At 45.2% G+C, this 25,827-nt stretch overlaps 1 protein-coding gene across 3 annotated transcripts in view; it reads right to left on the bottom strand.

The window, feature by feature from the left end:
• Positions 1 to 25,827, bottom strand: part of Nup214 (nucleoporin 214) — an 80,094-nt gene that overhangs the window by 23,963 nt on the left and 30,304 nt on the right. For 2 of the 3 annotated variants that reach the window (XM_050155361.1, XM_050155362.1), the window contains exons 18-28: positions 25,215 to 25,318; positions 22,980 to 23,162; positions 22,323 to 22,396; positions 22,143 to 22,226; positions 17,944 to 18,207; positions 17,468 to 17,629; positions 15,991 to 16,090; positions 7,721 to 7,796; positions 6,643 to 6,721; positions 3,278 to 3,368; positions 1,520 to 1,581 (exon numbers count right to left, since the gene is read on the bottom strand). In XM_050155361.1, the coding sequence (XP_050011318.1) occupies positions 1,520 to 1,581; positions 3,278 to 3,368; positions 6,643 to 6,721; positions 7,721 to 7,796; positions 15,991 to 16,090; positions 17,468 to 17,629; positions 17,944 to 18,207; positions 22,143 to 22,226; positions 22,323 to 22,396; positions 22,980 to 23,162; positions 25,215 to 25,318 (1,279 nt within the window). The remainder of the gene's footprint in view (positions 1 to 1,519; positions 1,582 to 3,277; positions 3,369 to 6,642; positions 6,722 to 7,720; positions 7,797 to 15,990; positions 16,091 to 17,467; positions 17,630 to 17,943; positions 18,208 to 22,142; positions 22,227 to 22,322; positions 22,397 to 22,979; positions 23,163 to 25,214; positions 25,319 to 25,827) is intronic. The other variant, XM_050155363.1, reaches the window with a different exon arrangement.

Below are 25,827 nucleotides of genomic sequence, written 5' to 3'. Positions count from 1 at the left end.
GTTCCAGGTACTCAGAGGAGGGTAAGGTAGGAAAGATTATTTGTTTCCAGGAGTATGAGACCAGACTAAGCAACAGTGACACCATGTTTCATAATAAAATTTTTTAAAAAGTTGTTAAATACAAAGTATTAGGTTCTATTCCTAACCCAAAAGCAGGGGAGGTGTGTGGTTGAGTGAAAAACTAAAGACAATTGACTATTTATCCCATACAGAACCCAGAAGAACCCTGAATGAAGTAGGCAGACTATGAAAGCATGGCGCAGGACTGAGGGTGCCCTCTCGTCTATGCCGGGCATGCGCTACAGCGCTGTGCTCCACCTCCCAGGCCTCTTTTTTTTTTTTTTTTTTTACTAACCTAGAGACAGTGCAGTGCTACATTGCCTAGGCTGGCCTCGACTACCTCTGTAGCCGAGACTCACTTTAACTTGTGATTCTCCTACCTCATATTCCCAAGTCGCTGTGATTACAAGCCTGTGTCGCCAGACCCACAAAGGTGACAGAAGACACTGGATTAGACGAAAACTAGCTGAAGACAAAACTCTGCAAAGGAAATATGACCCAATGCAGGTTGCCTGCCATGGAGGTTCACGTGTGATGCTAAACTCCAGCAAGCAGTTGGTATTTCACACTTCCTAATAAAAACACTTCGCTTCATAGTAAAGGCTTCCTTTTAAATGAAATAAAATATATTTAACTACTCAGACAGAGCTTGGAGGACCTTGACAAAAATGTTCTTTTTTGGGTGGGTCTAGAATACAACCTGAGGTTTCGGATTCCTAGCACACACAGACTAGGACAAGGTTTGGTCTTTTCTTTCATAGTACCGTGTCTACCTTATCTTGGGCCCAAATTCAAATGTTAATATAATATTAGATGTTACAGCAAATGACTTTGAGAAGCAAGTCCTTCCCTGTTCATAATTATGCAAACAGATTGATCTTCCTCACAACAGGTTATTTTTAAAAATATTATGTTACCAGCACTTGGAGGTAGAGGCAGGAGGATCTCTCAGTTTGAGGCCAGCTTAGTCTACAAAGTGAGTTCCAGGACAGCCAGGTTACACAGAGAAACTCTGTGTGAAAACAAAAAACAAAACAAAACAAAAACCATAAAAACAAAACAAACAAATAAAACCAACCAACCAAAAAAAACAGCAACAACCCTCCCCCCAAACCATGTACATTAACATTTTATTTTCTGTGTATGTGTGTGTGACAGGCAGGACAGCAGCCAGGAGTCAGCTCTCCCCTTCCACCATGTGCTCTGCCCTCTCAGCAGCACCACACCAGGCTCAAGATCGAAGACTCTGCTGCTGCTCAACTTCTACAAATTAAAGCCAGTGCCATCTGTGTGCTGAGCTACTCCTAGCCCGTTGACATGCCTCTAATGTATATCATCATTGTCAAGCTGACTGCAGAAACTGTGAACGAGCCCAGGTAGTCACAATGTCAATACACACGCATATACGACCACTCCTAAAGGAAACACGAAAGCACACTGTGCAACACGGGGACTGTACCTGGTGCGGCAGTGAGACCTGAAGATGGAGTTGGTGTGATTGTCCCGAAAGTGAAGGCAGTCCTGATGAGTGGAAAAAGAGAAGTCAGAAAGGAACAAACTTAAGACACATCAGCTTGTAATAGTCCTCCTTATAATTCATTCACTCAATCTGCCTTTGAAGAATTCACACCCAGTGATAAGCAACAGCAGAGTTCAAATACGTATCTCAGAGGCAGTAAAGCCACTTCAGCACATCCAAGCAGAGGAGCAGCAGCAGGAAGGTTCTGGCTGGGCAGAGGCTGATTGTAAGAAAAGTACAGTTGCAGCAGTGAAAGCAGACTAAGAATGAGCACGGAAGACACTGGAGCAGATGCCTGCCTAGTGAGTGGAAGGGAGTCTGGCAGGGTAGCAGAAGGGAGGACAGGACAGCCTCTGGGCACCTCAAGTCAAGGAGCATGTCAGGAGACCTGCTGTGCAGTGTGCAGCACGGGTGTAAAGCAACAGACAGCAAACTGCAGCAAGAGCACACATTTTCGACTGAGTAACTCCAAAACAAAGACTATCAAATACAGTAAATAATGCCAAGATTCAGGTTTTCTCATCTGTCGTTGCCATCCTCAAATCGACAAAGACCTTCTGAGGATATGCTGCACATTTTTTATCATATTAAAAAGCAAAAACTTTTCTTTCTTTCAAATTAGCTTGCCTCAACCTAGGCTAAGAAAAAAAAAATCAAATAGGCATTGGCTCCCTGACCCAAACCTTTCCAGCTCTTTTTTCTTACCCCCCAGCTTTCTTTACGAATTGGAAGTGTACTGTCATTTCAAAGACATGAAGACTAATTATTATTTATTATTTATTACTGTAAAGGATACAGTAATCCTGGCCCTGACCTACTCTTTAAAATCTGCTCCAATTATCCCTGGAAGGTATAAATGTATTGTACAACTTCCAGTTGATTTCAGTGCCCTTTTCTCCCGCTGCGTTGGAGGATGCTCAGGAACACGCGGCTCAGAGGAAAGGAGTGAAGTAGTGGGATCAGGTACAGGAGCAGACAGTGAAAGCATTAGGAGCTTCTCTAAAAGAAACGAATACACAGCCCTTCTGTTGTAACAAATCTGCTGCTAGGTTTGGATGGCAGTCACTGTCTGACTCCAGCAAAACCAGGAAGCGCCAGCTTCAGCAACTTGCCTGGCTTTTACGATGGTACCCAGAAAATGGGCACTGTCAGTCCACAGCGAATAAAGAATAAAATTTAAAAAGTCTGTTTTGTTTCATCAACCTGACTCACAAATCTACACCATGCCACTGTTTCCTGAAACCAGACGCCCCTTACTGAACACAGTGGGTCGGGGCAGGAGGTTCAGGAGCCGCACAGCAAATTTGTGTCAGCCCGAGGTACACAAGTCTCTCTGTTGAGCCCCCTATTCCCTACTCAAAGATGAGAATTTAGGAATGGTTATTGTCTTTCACGGCATTCTCAGTGCAGTTAGACCATCCATCCCACAGCCATGCTGACTACCACTCAGCAGGGTCAATACAAACACCAGACCTACAGAAGTGAACAAACGTTCTCTGCCAGAAAAAAAAAATGAGGTTTAGGCTTAAAAAAGAGTAAACATGATAATAATCCTGAACCAAAAAGGGAAAATAGATTCACATTACAAGGTTCAACACTGCCATTGTCGGTAGATTCACTGGCACAGATATGAGAGCTCAGGGTTCATGTGGATGTGATTGATAATGACTGAGAACAGAACTTAAGTTCACCACTGACCCTGATGGAGCAAAGGAGAAAGGCTTGCTGAGCTGCCCCACAGCAGATGGAGTCGAGGTCACCGCTGATTCTGTCTTGGCTGTCCCTGGACCTGAAATGGAGAAAATAAGGACATTCTGCAAGTCACCCAGAGTGCTGTTCTAGTCTGTAATCCCTACAGCTCAGACCTTGTGTCCGAGCCCAGAGCCTGCCTTGTGCTGGAGGTCACTCAGTCTTGTTCTTTGGCTTTGTCAATGCTGACGTCAAATCAAGGCATGCCACACTCTCCTTCCCAGAAAAGAGAATAAAACAATCTCTGTGCAGCCTAAATCAAGGATGCATTCCTCTAGACCAACTGACTTTCACATAATGTAGTTTTATAATTACCTGAACTTAAATTACACTGCAGGGAGAAAAGCCGAAGAGAAGCAGGATGATAGAGTTAGTGTTTCTGAGTAATCTTTCAGGGCAAGTTAGATCTACTTATCTACCCGTTTCTGCCCTTTTCATAAAAGAATGGTTGCTTTTTTTTTTTTTTTTAAATTCAGCAAATACCAACTTTCTTTTTCTTAGCTACAGAGGTAACGGATACTTGCTACATATAATTACTCTAGAAAATAGAAATGTAGAGACTAAGGAAAGTGGCCATCAGCCCTATGTTAAGCTTGACTCAATACTGAAATGCAATGTGGGTCATTGACACATGCTCAGTGCAGCCTTGTCCACAACTGTGAAATAGAAGCATCTGCACTGTCAGAAGTGCTGCTGAGATGCTGAGGCCATTAAAATGTCTAAGGTGAATCTGCCAGGAAGAGAACGGGACGTTCACTCTAACAGGGTTGAAGAGTGGAGACATAGCTACAAAAGCACACGGGAAACATCTCTTTCAAACAATATGGGCTGGTGAGATGGCCCAGCGGGTAAAGGTACTTGCTGTCAAGACTGAAAGAGCTGGATCCCTGGGACCCACATGGCGGAAGGAGAGTGACTTCTGCAGTTGTCCTGACACCCACATGAGCACTGGTATGCATACCCTTCTGCTACAGAAATGCAACAATACTAAAAAACAACAAGCAAAGGGTGGCACTTGTGAAGTTGAGGCAGGAAGATTACTATAAGCTCATGGACAAGGCTAGCCTGAGCTACAGCATAGTGTACTATATAGTGAGTTATAGGTTAGCCTGAGCTACCATGTAGGACTCTACCTCAAGTAAAAAGGAAAAGGTTTCTGCAAAGGCACGCAGGGTTTCAGCCTGAAAGAGAAAAGTTCTTCTCTAAGCCTAACCACCCTGCAGGTGAAGACAGCAGAGGAGAGCAAGCGGCTGAGCACCCATGCAAGCCACACTGCTGCCCGAGACGCTGCTTTAGAGGCCTTTGTCTCCTTGAGTCTTAATTTTAACTGCAACAAAGGGGTCTGCAAGGAAGTCACTTAGAGAACTAAGATAAATGTTCTTCTGAAACTTTTTCAGAAATATTAACCAGAAAGAGACACATCTGTTTGAATTCTAAACGAATCAAGTCTTTGCTGAACCCATTAAACTTGTGTTGGTCTATGTCACAGTGCTTTGCTTGTGTGAGGGACACTCTGAGTGTCAGATAAGAAGGCTCTGGATGACAGAGAAGGAAGTGACTGGGTGACTGGTGTCCATTCTGAGAGCAGCTGCCATGGGATGTTCAGTCTCTAACAGAACTGCTAAGCGAGAACAGAGTGGCGGGCGAGATGCAGAACCAGGTCAGCAAGGCTGATCAAATGGAAGCTGGGGTGCCCACGAGGTGGCAACAGGAGATCAACAGCGGACACGGAGAAAGATCCAGTGACTGTGGAGAGCCAATGACGTCCCAAGGGAACGTGTAATGCTTGACAGGGTCCTGGCCATGTCAAGGACCAATGGCTCAACTCTTTCAGAAGGAGAGAGCAAAGCTTTCTTTCCTGGTCTGAGTGTGAATGTTGACAGTGTGTGCAGAAAATGCCCACTTAAGCCTTTTCCAGCACCCTATTCACAGCCTGAAAACTGTTCCCTACTGACACTGCTCCTACCAACATTAGGCAAAGCGCCTCCTTATTTGGCTGTATGTCTAAAACCCTACTTCCCTATTTATCTGTGATAACCCTGCCTCCATGTTCAACTACACAGAATAAGCATGCTGAGTTTCCAGGCTGCTGTGGGTAGTCCCTGCTTTTCTGTGAGCCTGTGTGTTTGTCTTTTCTCAATCCCTTGTCAGCCTAGTCAGGCTGTTCCCTAGAGCTGTGCGAGTCTTGGCACTTAGGCAATGTATACTAAGGTGAAAATACTTCCAGCTTCTGTAAAAACTAACTTAATTACAAACACCTATGCTTAAGTTAATTGGCAAGTCTGTGAAGCTACAAAACCTTGTATTATTAGCTTACCTAATGAGCTCTTACACTGTAATAAATCTGTTTTATTTTATATATCTTAATAGTTTTTGAACAGTCATTGCAGGGAGGCTGGGAATGTAGCTCAGTGGGAAGAGTGCTTCTCAAGCATGCAGAAAGCCCTGCACTGTATAAAACCAGGCACGGTGGCACACGCAGAGAATCTTAGCACTGGGGAACCAGAGGTAAGATCACCTAGGCTACAGAACTTTGTCATGCCTGAGCTATATGAGACCCCCTAGTGGACAAGAAAGGAAATGAGAGGGAGGGGCAGGGCAAGGGGCAGGGGGCAGGGGGCAGGGGGCAGGAAAGGAAAGGAAAGGCAAGGAAAGGAAAGGAGGCAGGAAAGGAAAGGAAAGGAAAGGAAAGGAAAGGAAAGGAAAGGAAAGGAAAGGAAAGGAAAGGAAAGGAAAGGAAAGGAAAGGAAAGGAAAGGAAAGGAAAGGAAGAGTAATTTATAATCTGTAAGGCTGCTACAAGGCATGAGAATCTTTTCCCTTTAAGAAGAGGGAACAGTGATCAACTGTCTAATATGCTTCTAACAATGACCATGCAGCAAGGCAGGAAGACATTGCTATTGCTTCTTTTAGAAAAAGAACATCAAAGCTGGGCAGAGGTGACGCACAACTTTAATCCCAGCATTCAGGAGGCAGTGGCAGGCAGATCTCTGTGAGTTTGAGGCCAGTCTGGTCTACAAGAGCTAGTTCCAGGACAGGATCCAAAGCTACAGAGAAACCCTGTACTGAAAAACCAAAAAGAAAAGAGAAAAAAAAAAAAATCAAAAGTTTTCTCTATGTTGAGTCTAAAGTCTTTCAAATTCAACTCCAAATTTCAGAAATTCTTAAGGGCTTATCAACAGCCTTGCAATTCCTCAAAGCCGAGGCCTTCAGAACATGGCATCTTGTGTGCTTGCTGTTGGCTCTGTGGTCTGCACAGAGAACTATCAGGAGCATCTTTCAGCTTCATTCTCATCAACACACTTGCAGACTCACCTGCTGCTTTATCACCAGCGGACAACTGACCGGATGCTGCTGCGGGTCCCGATGGCTTGAAGGATTTTATCAGAGACCCCTGCACAGAACACAAGAAAAATGTTTACGTTAAACTGCTAACCATCATTAAATGGACATGTAAAATGGAACCGCAAACCATAAACTAAGCAAGCACAAAACTTGAGTTCAGCTTAATTACCCACAAAAAGGGAAAGGAAAAAAACCAATGTTTTAACCTCTGACGTCATACTGGAGACGCCTGTGTGGCACAAAGATGGCTTCTCAGCGCCCAGGACAGTGGCTGGCACAAAAGCGGCACTTGGATACTTGGTAGAGGAGTGAGTGGGCAAAGGAGGGACAGTCCTCGTAATTAAGTGAACTCCAACAGAGCGACCAGGAAGGCAGCACTTCCGTCCTCACCTGTCACGGCGTATGACTTAACTACACACCCTCCAGAAGAACAGAGGCAAAGGGAGGAACAGGGTGGTTCTGGGAACTCCCAATGGGCAGCTATGTAGACACAGCCTAAAACTCTGGTTTCAAGGGCAATCTAAAGCTGCTGTCTCCAAGGCAGACATGAGAGAAACCAGAGCTGCAGGCTAAGACAACCCACACCCAGCACGGACGCTCAACGGTGCAGTGGGAGAAGTCAAGGGCAGAGAACTGGCAGCTACTGACTGGGTGGGCCCCACTAAGTCACCTGACCTCAGTTGCCTCAAAAAGGACTTATCTAAACATCTGTTGTATAAGTCAGTTGCATGAAGTGAGATATTGTCAAACAAGCAAACAAAACTAAACACAAAGCAAAAAACCCTGCGAACTACAACACCTCATCGGAAAGCATTCTATGAGCACAGGGTCTATGGTGACTAGAGCAGAAAGTCAGTGGTCCATGAAGACAGTATCAGGCCTTGACTTATTACTCTCGTTAACCACGTCAAAGCTGGCATGAATTTTATGGAAAAGAAGTAACAGCCTTTCTGAGATTCACATTCACTGAAATGAAGTCAAGCCATAAAATGATCTTCGGCTACAGAGACAGTGCGCATGACTGCTAAGGGACACATCAGTCAGATACCTGCTTAGCTTGGCTGGTGGCCACCGGAGCTAACACTGCATGCGGTGTTTTGGCTGTTGAGTGCGGCACCGAAGGACTGAAAGACACAGAAAGCATTTGCTCAGAGACAGGGCTGGGGACAAACACGCTCATCCTCGAGCCAGGTCCCTGTTCAACATATGACAACACTTTAAGCAGAATACAGACGTCTGAGACCCCAACCAAACTCAATCTGTTAAAGAAATAATTAGTTTTTAAAATGAAATCTGGTTTTCAATTATATAAAATTAATTTCACTTAAAATGAAAATTTAAATTTCTGGTTTTCAATCATATAAAATTCAAAACAATGCTCTTGTTAGCTTTTTCCTTTCTACAATTCCATGAAACAATTTGCAATCATTTCCAAACAGATACTGTTCTTACTGGGACAATTGGCACTCTTCGTTCCTGCTTCCCTATTTTAGACCATGTGGGGACGTTCAGATTCTCTTTTTCAAAGTCTGAGAAAAGACGTTCAACAGACTCTGCAGGGCACAGACAACCAGTCGCTCACACAAAGGTGCTGCCAGAGACTGGATGCCTGCAGAGCCGGAGGCAGATTCCGCAGCACTGCTGCTCCACTTCCACCACGCAACGTGGCTACTCCATGAACACCTCTCGGCAGCTCTAAACACCGTACTCAGGGAGCACGGCTTCACTCCCAGCTAGTGAGAGCCTAGAAGAACCCACATAGCAGCGCAATCACAGATGGAGTCCTCAGCATTTAGGGGAAGCTTTTCAATGTCACTGTCCTCAACCTAACGCTACTTAACTGGAATTTATAGTAGCAGTTTTGCAGTTGTGGGATCTGTTTTCTAGAACACTTTTCAGATTGAGGGAGGAGTAATAACTTTCCATCAAAAACTGATGTGATACCAGGTGGTGGCGCACATCTTTAATCCCAACACTTGGGGGCAGAAGCAGAAGGACCCTAAGTTCAAGGCCAGCCTGGTCTACAGAGAGAGTTCCGGGACACAGAAACCTTATCTCGGGGAGAAAAAGAAATTTAAAAAGGGAAGATAAGCTCACACACATCAATGAACATCAGCAAACAGCTTAGTCTTTACAGTCCGCTTGGATTCTCTCTGGGAGTAACAGAGATGCTTCCCTGACTTGATTAGACTGGGGAAGAAAAACAGACTCATTTTCAATGAAACAGAACCCCCATGATGATTCTGTCAGAACAAACAGTGCCCGAGACGTTCCACACACAGGTTCTCAGGTGCCGTGCATACCCGCGGCTCTGCTCGTCTCCAACAGAGAGAAGCACTGTGCCGGGGAGACTGCTGGGCCCCAAGATCCCCGGGTGGATTCAGTCCACATGCTGACAGGAACAGCTTGAACTCAGGGACCCACAAGGGAAATGAACCTTTCTTATGCGAAAATAGAAATGAAGATTGAAAACAGCAAGTTATCCAAATCCTGGAAGATATTTATACCCAAAATTTAACGACAACACGATGGTACATTAAATCATGACAGCCTAGTCGCATGCAGTTACTGTTTTATTCACTTGTGACTATGATACACGTCTCCCGGGCATCCTGAGTCCCCAAACACAGAGCCAGGAGGCAGGCACAGCACACTATGCCACGTGACACCTCTGTAGAGAAATGCTGTTTGGTACAGTAGACAACAAACCTACCCATAAGCCAGCTTCAAGAAATCTCTACCACAACAAAGGGTTACAGCAAAGAACAGTACACTCTCCAGTGAACACACTCAAAGGATATGTACAGACAAGGGCCAAGTGAAAGACGTCAGCAACTAGAAACGTTCATGAGAATATGGGGGAGACCCAGGTTCAGAAGAGGACCCTGAAATAGATCTGACATCACTTGTTCACTCTATTCTCAAAAGAAAAAACCGGGCTAGAGAGGTTACGAGCACAAGCAGTTCACAGTCGCCCACAACCAATCCCTGGCAATACAGTGCCTTCTTCTGGCCTATACTGGCACCAGGCACACACATGACGTACACGTATAACATGCATGCAAACACACACACATACACACGATCTAAAAAAGGAAGCCACTATCAGAGGACCAGAGCAGAAAACAAAACAGTGAGAACCAGAGTTGTTGTGAGGCATTCCAGGGTTTTGTAGGCCCTTTCTTAGTGGTAAGTATTCTGTCCACTGCCGGGAAAGGGTCAAAAATAACTCAATTCTTCATGGGGCTGGAGAGATGGCTCAACAGTCAAGAGCACTGGCTGTTCTTTCAGGGGAGCCAGGTTCAATTCCCAGAACCCACATGGCAGCTCACAACTGTCTGTAACTCCAGTTCCCTGGGATCGGACACCTTCAAGTCCATACACATAAAGTTAAGTTTAAAAAAAGAATCATTCTTTCACTCATTTTAACAGCTTAAATGACCTAAAACAGAAACACATGTCTTCTTTTAGAGAATTTTTAATTATTAGCATATCTTTTAATAAATATTCATATTTGATGGGGCAGAACCAAACTACATACTACTGAATTATGCAATGAATACTGAAATCTTTGGCATCCATTCGCAAGTGAAGCAAGTAAGTAGAGAGGACATCCTATCAAAAAAATAAGAAATGACAACGAACCTAGAGGGAAAAAGAGGAACTAATAAAAATGTTACTTTGTATATTTATTGGGCTTTTTAGAAGCAGGGTTTCTCTGTGTAGTCCTGGCTGTCCTAGAACTTATTCAGTAGACCAGTCCTGCCTCAAATTCTGAGATTGGCCCGCCTCTGCCTCCAAGGGCTGGGATTAAGTGTGAACCACCATGCCTAGCTCAGAAAAGATTTACATTATGATTCATGACAGTAATAAAATTACAGTTATAAAGTAGCAAGAAAATTAATTTTATTGCTGGGGTTACCACAACATGAGGAACTGTATTAAGGGGGTCACAGCATTAGGAAGGTTGAGAAGCACAGATTTAAGAATCCAAACCTATTGAGGCATTTCTGAAACCTGCCCATGGAGACACACCTATCAGCTAATGTCCTGAAGAAAAAGCACTGTCCAAACAAGTCTCTTCAATGGAACTGCAGTTTCTTCTGAGACAGAGACAAGGGAGATCTCTGTGAGCTCAAGACTAGTTAGGGCCACATTGAGACCCTGTCTCAAAAACCAAACAGATTTTCAAGAGTAAATAAGGAATATATTTGTACCTCTTTACAACAATGCACCACAGGTGTGAGATGGGCAGAAACAGATGGGAGGAGAAATGGAGCTCTGTGCTAAGTCTGCGCTAACCGATCACCTGACAGACTACGCTGAGGGAGACTGTATCCTCTACAGCCGACCAAAAAGACTAACCAGGACACAAATACTCCAGTGAAGAATGTGAGAGGCTGTTAGGAGTTGCCATAAACAAGTCTTTCTTTGCTGTGAATTAGAAAAAGAAGCTTCGAACCCGGTACCTCAAATCAAGTCAGGAAATCACAAGAACAAATATAAACCAAGCCTGAGTACAGACAGGAGCAGCACTGTACTTCAAGCTAAGTCTATGCCACACAAGATGAGAGCTGTCTCAAAAGAAACCAATCAGTGCAGAAGACTGACCCAGCCATTTATTTCCGTGAACAAAGACAACAGGAGTGTCGGAAATTCAGGGTTCAGCAACATTCTGAGTTCAAGGTCAACTTGGGCTATGAGACTTAAGAGAGGGGAGGCACTATGACTGGGACGAGGACAGGGACGAAGACACGGACAGAGGGATAGATAGACGGACGGATGATTATCCTGACACACTAAAAAAAGGTAAACTGCAATTACTATTTTTTAAAATTTTTAGAAGATGATTTTTATTTATATGTATGTATCTGTGCAGGTACCTTCTGAGGTCAGAAGAGGTTGTCAGATCACAGGCAGTTGTGAGCCATCTCTCCAGCCCCTAGATTAATATTATTCATTAAGATAGATGCAGGAATTCTTAAAATGTCAGCAAACCGATTAGAATCATGCACTTTAAGAGCGATCGGTCAAATATTCAAAGACTAACCAATGGTGCGGGGATAAGAAGAGTGAAGTGGGCCATATCTCATACCATTACAGAAGTACACTCAAAAAAGGTTTGAAATCTGACATATATGCTAAACCTTAAGACCCTCAAAGGATTGGATGTGTCACTGACATGCAGGGACACTGAGCTGGGGCTGCAATGAGCACTTGGTGCTGGGTCATGGAACAGTCAGGGCCAGTACAGCGGTAGGAGGAGCACTGACCATTGCTGCTGCAGGGTTTGCAGGCCATTACATTTTACAAGTGAGGAAGTACACAGAACCTAATATGAAAACAGTTTTTTTTTTTGTTTTTTTTTTTGGTTTTTCGAGACAGGGTTTCTCTGTGGCTTTGAAGCCTGTCCTGGAACTAGCTCTGTAGACCAGGCTGGTCTCGAACTCACAGAGATCCGCCTGCCTCTGCCTCCCGAGTGCTGGAAAAACAGTTTTCTAAAGCCCACCAAAATCTGTCTTCAGTGGTGGGCTCTACAGAGGAAGGTGTGAACCCAAAATGACAAAACAGGAGGCAGTATTAAAACTAGGTGCAAGCCTGGGTGCTTCCCCTAAAGGGAAGATTAGAGACGGTCACTGATCAATTAGGCTCTTAAAGCTCCCAGGCAAGGGGGCGATGACCTCCTTATGCAGCAGCCCAAATCAGTGATGTGAAGACTTACTACAAGGTCGAGCTAAAAGTAAAGTAAGTATGAATCTTAAGTCCATTTGCCTATGTATAAGAACCAATTTTTGGGCCAGGTGGTGGCAGTACACGCCTTTAATCCCAGCACTGGGGAGGCAGAGGCAGGAGGATCTCTGTGAGTTTGAGGCCAGCCTGGTCTACAAGAGCTAGTTCCGGGACAGGCTTCAAAGCTACAGAGAAACCCTGTCTTGAAAAAAAAAAAAACCCACCAATTTTTGTAATAAGATGACATAAGAGTTACAGAACAACCAAAAAAAAAATCCATCTTATGACCCGTGATTAAGCATTCTGTCTCCAGGGAGGTGGGTGACATCCTGAGGATGACATCTGAGGTTGTCCTCTGGCCTCCAAATTTACCACAAGCACATCAAAAAGTAGTAATCAAGATCTTATCTGCCAGTGCGGCTTCTTGAGCTCATCCCCCCAGTGGCCCCTTTTGCTCTCTGTCTCCCCTTATTCTAGCTACCTGAGACCTGGTGCCTCAGGAACATGCCAGACACAATCCTGCAACAGACGCCCATGACTGGAATCCTGTTGTTCACAATATCTGCTCTCTGACTGTCCAGTCTTCACTCCTACATTACCTTCCTGGGGAGGTCTTCCCCAGCCACCATGTTTACAACGGCTACTCAAGTCCCCAAAGCCTTTCCCTATACTGTTTTCTGCACCATACTTTTTTTTTTTTTTTTTTTTTTTTTTTTTTTTTTGGTTTTTCGAGACAGGGTTTCTCTGTCGCTTTGGAGCCTGCCCTGGAACTAGCTCTTGTAGACTAGGCTGGGCTCGAACTCACAGAGATCCGCCTGCCTCTGCCTCCCGAGTGCTGGGATTAAAGGCATGCGCCACCATTGCCCGGCGTGCACCATATCTATGATCACCCACTATGCTACATATTTCTGGATGTTGTTTATGTTTCCATGACCAGGGCAGCATTAGAAAATATGATCAGGGTCTGTTTCGCTGTGTTATCTCTGGCACCAAGCATATAACAGATACTTATGAAAAATATGTTTAATATTGGCAGTTAGGAGGCAGAGGCAGGTGAATCTCTAAGTTTGAGGCCTGGTCTACAGAGTGAGACAGAGAAACTCTGTCTCAAAAAAAAAAAAAGGGGGGGGGAGACGATGACGAGGAAGACGAGGAGGAGGAGGAGGAGGAGGAGGAAGAACAAACAAAAAATCCTACCAACTGTTGGTACCCATCTCACTCCACTTCCTACCAAGACTCTAGCTAGCTATTCTGCCTTCAACTGTGACCCGAATATGCTCTGCCCTTGCCAAGGTTGATTTTCACACACTGAGCATGAATTCTCACTGTCTGCTCTGCCTAGCACCTTCTGGACATTCTTCAGAATGTGGCTACAGTATCTTCTTTCTTAACTCTTCCCCAAGCCCAGATCTGCCTGAGTGTCTTGCTTTGTGCTTCCTAGCACCTGGAACCTCTCCTGCACCCAACACATGACAGAGAAACAAAACTATATAGTTGGTTGTCTGGTGACCTCCTTGCTGAAAGATAAATGCCTTCTTTACTGCTTCCTGCCCCTAACCCCTGGCAGGGCAGCCACACTCGCAACAGATGCTCTGCAGGAAGCTGCAGAAGTAAGTGACTAACACTACAGAGTGTAAACAGCTACGGAGTGCTTCAGCTAAATACAGATGGAAGAACAGCCTTACAACTATACAATATAGAGCGGGCAGATCACTGCAGAGCAGGTAAGTGCAACATTAATATACTTCAGAGACAGCTTCTTACAAGATCCTGAAAATCAGGCATTTCACTATCAACTTCCCCCAGGGGTAAGGCGGTAAATATTATTTTCAATTTCAGAGCTGCTTTTAAGGTTAGCAATTACTGGACAGGTAATAGCCTATTTAAAAGGGCCAGTGAGAGGTCAAGCCTGATGGCCTGGGTTTGACCACTGGAAGCCACAGGATGGAAGGAGAACCAGCTCCCACAAGTTGTCTTCTGACACACAGAAACATGAACCTAACTGAAAACCATTTTAAAGCTAAAAATGAAAATAAAAGTATGTTTTAGGCACTGGGTGTATACAACTTCAATAACCGTATCAGAGTTCAGCTCCAATGGCCTTGCATTAGGAACAATTATTGCTTCAGCACCCATGCAGGGTGGCTCACAATTCCAGGAGGGGTCTGATACTCTCTCTGGTCTCCAGACTCCTGCATTAACATAGTGCACATCAACTCATACAGGAACACACACAAAGACAGAAATAAGGAACAGATCTTTAAAATCCTCCAACACTGTGGTATTCTGTTGGAGGAGAGCAGAGTGAGACCCAGCCATCAGGGAGCAGAAGCAGGAGCTAGGATAGGGAGATGAGCTGAGCGCTGGCAAAGGCGCTTCTCTTCCTCGGTTAGTGAAGTACCAGCCCACACTGTTTCCGCACGCCGTGTTTAACACAGCACTCTGCCTTCCAGTGGATTCCTGCCTTCTCTAGATGGGAATCTGTTCCAGCTCCCACACTCCAGGGCACAGTTCTCACAAATACCAGCCTTGAGTCATTCCAAGACAGCAAAGAAGGCAAATTTGGTTTCCTGGCTATTACTTTGACCCTGAAATAATTGTAACTCTTTATAGCAGGCACTGTTGGTAAATAGACCAATATGCAAACAACTGAAGTCCAGCAGACATCGAGGCAAGGCCACTCCAAATGAAAATGGAGCATTGGGCAGCTAGGTCTGTTCCATAGTGGCAATAGAGGACAGGAGCATGGTGTAAAAAAAACAGGGCCTATAGTCGCTCCCCTTGCCACTGACTAGCCATGGGCACCAGACACTGGATCATCTAAAGATACTGGTCCCTAGTAATTCTCCACTCAAGACAAAGGATTTCCAGACAGCACAGGGAGGCTAGTTGTTCTAGAGGGAACGTGACTCCAAACAGTGCAGTGAGTAGAGGATAAGTGGTGTGCACAACACACGCACGCACGCACACATGCACGCACGCACACACACGCACACATACATGCACACACACGCAAGCATGCACACACACACAAGCACACATGCACGCACGCATGCACTGCTGGGGCACGGGGTTGGCTGGCACTACATACACGCACGCACGCACGCATGCACGTACGTACTGCTGGGGTATGGGGTTGACTGGCACCACATACCCTAGCCCCGGAGAAGACTAAAGCCAAGTGAGCTCTGGCAAGGATCTTGCCTAAGCAGCACGGAGGAGAAGCAGAAGGTCTGCAGGCACAGTTGTTTGCTTCTCAAATCCTGTTCCTTCTTGAAGAAGGCAAGTTTAATTTAAAAAATTCAAATGAGGGAAGAGAGGAAGTGAGGGAGGGTACTGCCAATCTCTACATCACCATCATCACACAGTGCTCACTTGGACTTGAAATGTCAATTTTGGAACCCTGAGAACATTAAAACAAATGGATACATCAAACTTCACACCTGACTTATAGCTTAGTGTATGCCCATGCAACTTTGCCTCCAACAAAGTATTCATAGATCTCAGGCTGTGAGCTGCAGCTGATTCATGGCAAAGTGGAAAGGACAGCACGCTGTGGGATGAACACACAGAAGAGCCGTGACCTACCCCATGGCCACAGAAGGGGCTGAAGGGTTACTCTTCAGTTCCTGTACGTTTACCACTTGAGGGACATTCTTCAAAGTTGACTCGGTCAGAGTGCTCACAGCTATGTAACAGGGAAGAAAGAGAACCACATTAACTCCTGTAAAGGGTCAAAAAGCCTATCTCTGAGGAAACAGCAACCTTCTATGAAGGCAATCTACTCAGTAGTGCGGTCAACAGAACACCTGGCTGACTCGAATTACCAAAGGCCAAGGAATGGACGTCAATGCCACTTAATAAAACATACCGGCATAGAGGGACAATTCCCTGGCCAGTTTTCTGCAGCAAAACCCAGATATCTGCCACACTGTTAGCTCATCTTGACAGGGATGGCAACATGCAGGGATTGACAGCCTTCAGTTTAGGGCTACTGAAAGCCTAAATGTACCTTAAAGAGCTATCTTGATTTATTTTAGGTATTTTAAGAAGGTTATATTTAATCCCGGCACTTGGGAGGCAGATCTCTGTGAGTTTGAGACCAGCCTTATCTACAGAGTGAGTTCTAGGACAGGCTCCAGTGCTACACAGAGAAATATTTAAACTTGATTTATTGTTGTTGAGCAATTTTTTTTTAAAAATTATTTGTTTTTTATTATATGTTCACTGGTATTTTGCCTGTATTTATATGTTTGTGTGAAAGTGTCAGATCTTGGAGTTACAGACAGTTGTGAGCTGCCATGTGGGTGCTGAGAATTGAAACTGGGTCCTTTGGAAGAGCAGTCAGGGCTCAACTGCTGAGCCATCTCTCCAGCCCTGCTTTACTTTTTTGAGACAGGGTTTCACTCTGTCCATGCAGATCACATTCACTATAAAGCCCACACTGGCACTCCTCACTCTGGGACTAGGCAACCTTTCCTTGTGGGGGGCTTTGTATTTTTGTATTTTAAGACTCTTCCTTACTATCTTCAGGCAGCACTTGTGCCAACTGTATGGGCCCGGTGGCAGGAGGAACAGCCTCTTACTGAGAACCAAAGGCTGGCCAAGCTGACAAGAGTGACAACTAGCCCTGAGTCCAGCCCTAGACTGTTAAATCCTGACAAGGTAAGCCTTAACTGGGGACCAGTGACGACATCAGCATAGCACAGCACATCTGCGAAGGCCGAGCTCTGCTGACTCTCTCCCACTAGAACACAAGTACGCACACTACAGCCACCCTCCCAGTGGCTGTGATCCTTAAAATATTGTTCAAGTTAGGGCTAAAATAGAGAACACCAATCAAAAGTAGGACTTATCAGCACCAAAACCCATCAACTTCCCACAAAACTAAGCGTGTCACCTGTCCAATACCTTCCCTTCAGAGCAAACAACTTGAGCTCTCCTCACAGATATCAAGGCCACCGAGTTATCCTTCTATTCTAAGGAGCAGCAGTCTCCCATCCAAGGCCACACCTGCTACCTGGACAGCTCAGTTACTCTCCTAGAACAGTGCTGCAGTCTTTACCTGGCGCTTGATTTGCCATCTGCCGTCTCAGGGCTGCAGCAGCTGCTGCCTGGGGCGCTGCAACGGTGTGGGAAGGACCTGGTGCGCCATGCTTCACCGTTTTGGTTGCCAGCGTTGTGCTGTCAGCTCCTTGAGGAATAACTTTGCTGGCTGATGTAGAGACTGGGGGGGGGGGATTTATCAGAAAAATGTGATCAGCAAAGGGAACACAGAAAAGTTAAAATGGTAAATTCTGTTAGGCTCTAGGGAAAATACTAAAATTAAAAATTCTTAAGCACAAGAGAGTATTTAGAGCAATACAGAGCTTGGTTTCTTGTAAAGCGGATTTGTTCCAGTACTGTGTCTCTGCTAGAAGTCACCATGACACAAAGCCCTGACGAGGCCCTACAGCAGTGAGCACACAAGACAGATGGCCTCAGGGAGTGACCACAACATGGCCATGTAGCTCATGGTCACAGCTTTAACCGCTGACTTACTTGGGGAGCTCATCGCAGCAGGTGAGGAGCTATGGATCAGGTGAGGCTTAGCAAAAGGCACCGCCTGGGGCAGCAGACTGGGCTGTATAGAAGGTGTACGGACCACAGGGGCATGCCGATGAATCTGGACCACAGCCTCATCCTCTTTGCAAGGTGACCGGACATCTTCTCCCTCCAGAGGCTGAGAGATGGATGACGTGGAGCTGACTTCATCTAAGTCTTCATAGTACCTCTGAGACAGGAAGGCTGACCGGGACAGGCTGGCTGCAGAAGCCCCACCCCAGAAAGGACATGAGACAAAGCAAACCCAAAAGTTGTCATTTCACTGCCAAGAAAGACACACTCAACTTGTAAAGATGTTCTGCGGTCTTTGTAAGCTAAGCTGCTAAGTCAGGGACAGCTTGTCAGACAAAAGACTGAAAAAGAAACCAACGCTGGTGGAAAAGCCAGAGACTAAGCTCTCAGAGCAGGAAAATGGCGTCACCACTGCTTCCCAACAGTAACCTCAGAACACCCACAACAGGCTGTCAGAGTGGGAATAGCCGCAGTCCAAGTGTCTCAAACACACTAAAATGAGCCTGGTGATTTCAACATGGAACTTAACCATGGTCTTCTCTGCTCTTCCTTCTTTATACTGTGGGGTCAGTCTTATGTCTACCTTGAACTTCTGAATGCGTGCTATCACTGTGCACTGGAAAAATAAAAACACTTAGCCCCGTTCCTTCCCAAGGTATTCAAAGCAGCATTCTTCTGCCCTTGCTTGTCTGTCCCATAGGCAGATCATGCTACAAGATCTTAATGTCTCAGCATACGAGACACAACAGATGCAAGTAGAAACCGGGGCCACACGCCAGGGCGCTGCTGCCCACTAGCCACTGGGGCTATTTAAGGTAGTTAAGTACAGCTGTGTTTGGTGGTGCGAGCCTTTAATTCTAGCACTTGGGAGGTAGAGGCAGGTGTGTCTCTGTGAGATCAAGGACAATTTGGCCTACATAGTTGTTCTAGGTCAGCCAGAACTATGTAGACTCAGTCTCAAGTAAATATATAATTAATTAAGTGTTAAAAAAAAAAAAACCAGAAAGTTCTGTTTCTCAGATGCACATTTTTAAGGGCTCAGTGGGCAACAGACTTCACAAGCTGGCTCATGCTGCCATCAAGAGTGCTGTGGAGGCCACTCACAAACTCCATCTAAGCATATGGTGTCAATGACCTGGTATCGTTATTTTTTAATGTCAAGAACTTATTTCTGACCAAAAGTTGTCCAGTGGGGCTCTGGGGAAGCCAACGGAATTAATTTATCTGTGAAATACGGCATAGATGTAATTTTCATGGTCTTTGTTACATTTAACAGTGCTACCTTGTCACGATATACATTTATATAATCAAAAGTGACCAAGAAATTAAAGCTTATTCTTAAATTCTGAGCAACACCAACGGAGGGACAAGTACCTCATCCTGCAGCTCCAAGGAACTGTGACCTCAAAGTGCTTGGAAGTGTATTTTCACCACAGTTCCCACAGAGCACCAGCCAAGGCCGTGAGTCCAGCCTCTGTCCAGGCAGAGGAGCCTACTGAGTCATCACTCCAGCCCCCATGTTGTTTCTTAACGTCAGCAGAAGTTATACATTCTTTTTGTGTATTTTTTTGTGTATTACGTTACAATTTTAAAAAGTTTTAAAAAATTCTAAGTAGCTGGGCAGTGATAGTGCACATCTTTAATTTCAGCACTTGGATCAGAGAGTCTGAGGCCAGCCTGGTCTACAAAGCTAGTTCTAGGACAGCCAGGGCTACACAGAGAAACCCTATCTCAAAAAACAAAATGGTGGCGCATGCCTTTAATCCCAGCACTCGGGAGGCAGAGGCAGGAGGATCTCTGTGAGTTCGAGACCAGCCTGCTCTACAGAGCTAGTTCCAGGACAGGCTCCAAAGCCACAGAGAAACCTGATCACGTTATTTCATTTCAGCACCAGTCTGGGCCACCCATACTCTCTTCTTTAAACATCTATTAAACTTAACTGGTTAAAAAAAAAAACAAAAACAAAAACAAAAACAAAACAAAAAAGTTTCTGTAAACTGTGGGTGGTGGCAATGCCTGGAACCCTAGCATTCAGGAGGGAGAGACGTGTTCATTCACTCTTCATAAGGAACACTGTTCAGACTGCCATCCTCCACTGCAGAGTTGAAAGCCAGTCTGGACTGCATGAGACCCTATGTCTAAAACAAAGCCCCTATGTCCCTGAGTTATCTTGCTTGTTGGATGATGGATGTAGGAGGGCCCAACTAACTGCTGCCGCCCACCTGCTGACAGTACTGAGTGCTCTAAGAAAGCAGACTGAACAAGGCACGAGGAGCAAGCCAGGCAGCACCAAGCCTCCATGGCCTCTGCATCAGTTCCTGCCTCCAGAGTCCTACCTTGAGTCCCTGTCCTGACTTCCTTACATGATAGACCACAAGACGACACAAGATGAAATATACCCTTTCCTAAGTTGATTTTGATTGTGGTACTTTTTTTCCATAGAAATATAAATTCTAACTAAGACAGTACCATAGACCCAGAAGGTACAAGTGGAATAGTTTGGCAAAATCTTAGAATGTGAGGAGCTGCAACAAAAACGGTGGCCTAACGGAGCTAGGGAGAGGGGCCAGTGGCCAGTAGTACATGCTGTGTAAAGATGAGGTCCTAAATTAAAATCCTCTGCACCTCTCTAAAAAGCAGGCATGGCTGTGGGGATCTAAAACCCTGTCACTAGAAGGAGGCAGAGACAGAAGGATCAGTGGAGTTGCCTAACTCCAGTTCAGAGACCCCATCTCAAGGGAGTGAGAGAGTGAAAGAGAAGAACACCGACATCCCCATGAGTGCATGTGTGCTTACATTTTTTCTTCCCCACAAAAAATAGCCTGAGCACATGTGGCCAAGAAAAAGGGTCTAGTGGAATCTTCTGTAGGCAGCTCCAAGGTGGGTGTGGTGGCGCACGCCTTTTAATTCCAGCACTGGGAGGCAGAGGCAGGTGGATCTCTAGAGTTTGAGGCCAACCTGGGCTGTTATACAAAAAAACTGTATCTAAGGAGGTGGGGATGGGGGGGAAGCAGCAGCTTCAAGAGAAAGGACTGAGCCGGGCGATGGTGGTGCACGCCTTTAATCCCAGCACTCGGGAGGCAGAGGTAGGCGGATCTCTGTGAGTTCGAGACCAGCCTGGTCTACAAGAGCTGGTTCAGGACAGGCTCCAAAGCCACAGAGAAACCCTGTCTCGAAAAACCAAAAAAAAAAAAAAAAAGAGAGAAAGGACTGAAACAGATTGGAGAACACACTGTGCTGGAGGCCATACACAGTGCTCAAAATCACCATGGCAACAACAGCACAATGGAATCTCAGCTTCGGAAAAACGAAACAACAATTTGAGTTTCAGGCTAGTCTGAGCTACATGAGACCCTATTTTTAAAAAAGAAAAAAAGAAGGAGGAGAAGGAGAAGAAGAAGGTGGAGGAGGAGGACGGAAAAGGAGGAGGAGGAAGAAGGAAGAAGAAAAAAGAAAGAAGGAAAGGAAAGAAAAAAGAAAAGAAAAAGGAAAAAAATTAAGGGATAGGATGTAGTTCCACAGTTTTAGTAGAGATCCCTGGCATGTGCTAGATTCAAAAAAATTAAGGAATTTTAGATAAAAAATTAAAAGTACCCTTCATCTCTTATATTGTTGCTTTTCAGCAAGTTTTTAAAAAATCGATTATTTATTTACTGTGGTGTGTGAGAGAGAGTGAGTCACAATGCGCATGCAGAGGTCAGTTTTCTCCTGTCTCTGTGTGAGTCCTAGACACTGAACTCAGGTCTCCAGGCCTGGCAGAAATCATAAGCCTTTACTCACTGGGCCTCTTCCCAGTCCCTTAGCAAGTATTTAAATCATTACTGCCTACCCTGTACATTTTCCTTAAGACGTTTCTCAAGTGTAATGTTCCTAAAATCCTATATAAGGTTTGAGGTGAGGCTCCAACTCAGCCCACCCCATGTCATTCCGAATCATTATCACCTAGGGACTGCCGATATCAAAGCCCAAAGAATCACCTTGACTTGTTTTATCCAAAATATCTGAACTGCTTCTTATTCCAGTATTAAACCTGACAGTTCTGGGAACATTTTCCTGATCTTCTATTCAGCCTGCCCTAGCACTCCACAGCTAACCCTGAAAGCTCCAGGACCTGGTCTCCTTACCTGGAGCAGTGGACCTCACTGGTGGGGTCTTCCTTTTTGCCAAGAAGTTCCTCAGTTGGGCCTGTTTCGCAGGGGACAGTTTAGCTGTAAGAAATTCATCAACCCATAAATGCTAAGACTTAGCTTTAAAAGCCAGGTTAGATCGCAGACTACGCTGGGAGGCTGGAAAGGAGCATTTACCTGGCACTCTGGCAGAGGGCTTGGTGTGAGATTCAATGGTAGTTTTTAGGAGGCTTTCAAGATCACTGTCAAAACTGAAACAGGTCAGTGTTACATCCAAACTAAGCACAAGAAGCTGAGACTATATGGTATACACTCTTCTCAGTATCTAACCCAAGAGATTAGAGAATATTCACTAGAGAAACAGCTGCCCAGCAATACACAGGAGGAAAGCTAACAACCTCAGGACCACATTCTCCCACACTGAGCCTAATACTGGTGCCTTAGCAAAAATTCCATAGGCCTAAAGGAGAAACACAACCCTATCAGGGTAAGTTTGGGACAAACTGGCTAGCTGCAAGGATCCACACAGCTCCACACTACAGCAGAGCAGCAAACCTGGACTTCTGAAGGGAGTGAGAAATAAAACCCTATTAGCTATTGGCCATAAAAGTGCCTCAGTGTTACTATGGAATCTGCTGTGGCCTGTTGAGCACTCCTGCATTACCAACTTAAGCCTACACACCCTGGAGGCAGGCACTGTCACCCCTACTTTCACACAAAGAAATCAGAGGTCAAAGGGGTTGTAGAACCCGACCAGGACCACGGCCAACAGACTGCGACTGTTGCCAATGCAACACATGTTCGTGTGCCCTCTACGCAGCTCGTCCGGCACACCTGTGAGTGCTGCTCTGTGTTGAAAGCGTTGAGGGCAGGTTCCATGGAGACGTGTGGTTATAGAGACGGAGCTGCTGCAGACTGTCCACCAGGTGATTCAACCTCTTCCTCTGCTGGTTGATGATTTCCCGGTTGTTGGCTAGTGTGTTGAAAAGTGTCTCTCGTTCTGGCACAAGCAGGCGCCTGGTGGCAACAAGGAAAAGAATTAGATACAAATGGCTCCCTTCTATACCACAACACATGAGGCTACAATTCTAACAGGGAAAATCATAAAATGGAGAACAACCAGCAGACAAGAAACATTAAAAAATATGAAGAAAAGGGCACAAGAATCTCATGAGGGAGGGAATGAGGGGCCATAGCAGGACGCAGTACAAACTGGGCAAAGCTGGAGGTATGGGGAAAGCACAGCAGACGGGAAACAAAAACCAACAACACGGGCAACCCCTGCAGCTGTCCATTTGGACCTGAGGTTTTCTGTACATAAATTACACTCAATAAGGAAATAAAGCAGGTTCCCTGCAAGTGTCGTTTAGACTGCTGATGGAGACAGTACAGGTACTGGCAGCTGAGAGATCATTTTCCCCAGAGAATGAAACAGATGGGTAGTTACTGCTGGGTAGCAGGTCTAAGGTCAAAGAGACACAGGTCTAGATTCTTTAAGCATTAGTAAAAATGTTTCTACTAACTTGAAGAAAAAATAAATGGTGGTCCTGGTTTCTTTGCTCTTGCCTGTCTGTCTCTCTAGCACCACATAACTGACTACAAAATGAAAGCTGCTGATGCACAACACAAACTTCCAGCTGGTTTCAGTTCCTTTTCTCAGAACCACTAAGAAGAACAAGGCAGCCGAGTGAGTGATGGAACACAATTTTCCAGGACTTTCTAGTTGGTATAAGATTTAGAGAATGGCTGAAAACAGAGACGTGACAAGAAATAGAAACCATGGCCAGAACCTGAACTCTGCAGAACGGGAACTGAGCAGCGCAGTAAGCAGGCACTGCACGGGTAAAGAGAGCTGGCTTCTGTTAGTCTGTGCAGTTCTGGAAAGCCTACTTTTGCTGTGGTTTGATGTTTGTCCTAGAATTCAGACCTCCACCTGCCTCTGCTTCCTGAGTGCTCTTAACCTCTGAGCCATCTCTCCAGCCCCCTTGCCAAATCCTTTAACTAGTCACACTAATTAGAATGCTTTTCCTCAAAGGCACGTGTGTTTGTGTGTGTCAGGGACAGAATGTATTTATGAGTGCCATGGACACAGAGAGCTTGTGAAAGGAAGGAGGTCAGACTCCCTGAAACTGGAGTTATAGGCTGCTATACGGTACCCAGTGTAGGTGCTGGAAACTGAACTCAGGTCCTCCAGAGGAGCAGCCAGCACTCCTAGCCACTGCGCCATCCTCTCCAGCCCCAAGGCGCGTTCTCTTATTCAAACGCTGTGACCGTGAGTCCACCCACAGATCCGCTCCTTCTTTCCCACACTTGTGCTTCCTACTGAAATCATCTGAAATGTTTTTAATTTTTTATACATTTGATACAAGATTAAAAGCATTTAATGCAATTTTTCTCTTCTCCTCCTCCTCCTCTTTTTTTTTTTTTCTGAGACAGGGTTTCTCTGTGTAGCTTTGGAACTCTCTCTGTAGACTAGGCAACCTCGAATTCACAGAGATCCGCCTGCCTCTACCTCCCAAGTGCTGGGATTAAAGACGTGTGCCACCACCACCTGGCCATTTAATATAATTTCTTGAGAACATGTTATTCAGTTACTACACAGTATTTTCATTTGTTTGTCTGCTTTTTTCAAGACAGGATTGTCTAACTCTAGCTGTTTTTGGAACTCATTCTGTAGACCAGGCTGGCCTTGAACTCAGACATCCACTTGCCTCTGCCTCCCCAGTGGTGGGATTAAATGCGTGGGCTTGCCCCCATGACTACACAGTATTTTACACCTTCTTGATGCTTGAGTTTTTCTGTGATGCTTGGGGCTGAACATACTGTATACAAACATACAAGACACCTGCTTTGTTACTGAGCTACATCCTCAGCCCTAATGAAATTCAAATCCTTATCATTCTGAATTATGATGTGATGTCAACTGGTTTACATAAAATCACCACCACCATCATTTTGCGGTTTTGTAACTCAAACTTTCTGAAGTGAGATGAGTAAGGAAGAGGAAGCACATCCGCGAGGTTTCTCCTGCTCCTACAAATGGCAGGGGCAGCGGCACATCTCACTGACCTCTGTCTCTTCTTCTGTTCCAGATGCCGATCCCACTCTAAATCTAGAACATCATTCACATCCTGGACAGCAAATTTCACATACTGATGAAGGCGGCGAATTTCCTACAAGAAAAAAATTAATGACTCATTTTTCTGGTAGCTGGAAAGAAAGCTGTATTAAAGTAATAAAAATAATTATAAAATTTCTATATTGAGAACTATATGAACAAGGAAAACAGTAGGTTTTACTATAGCCATTAAATACAAGCCATTTAACAAAATGAAAAATGGAAATTCCATTTCTACAGTAGCAAAAGAGAGAAGGAAGAGAAAGGGAAAGAGAACGGGTGCGGCAGCCGCAGGCCCTGGGAAGGGTGGGGCAGGATGGGATGCCCTGTGCACTCTTCACTGGGCTCCCGTTTAGTTCTTTCCCACTATGAAATGAACTGTAAAACAGACAGATGACTTGACAACTGGTGCTGAGAAGAATGGACCCTAGACACAGCACAGAGCACATGGACCACCTCACACTCGAGGAGCGTGTCCCCACCAGCACTATAGTTCACACCAGCTGGAAGGGACACAGTCAACCTTCACGGCTACATAATCCAACTCAAAAATTAAAACAGAGC

The sequence above is a fragment of the Alexandromys fortis genome, unplaced genomic scaffold (assembly GCF_014885135.2).
Source record: "Alexandromys fortis isolate MF-2015 unplaced genomic scaffold, M_Fortis_MF-2015_v1.1 scaffold_72, whole genome shotgun sequence".
NCBI lineage: Eukaryota > Metazoa > Chordata > Mammalia > Rodentia > Cricetidae > Alexandromys > Alexandromys fortis.
This window is presented reverse-complemented; position numbering and strand designations above follow the sequence as displayed.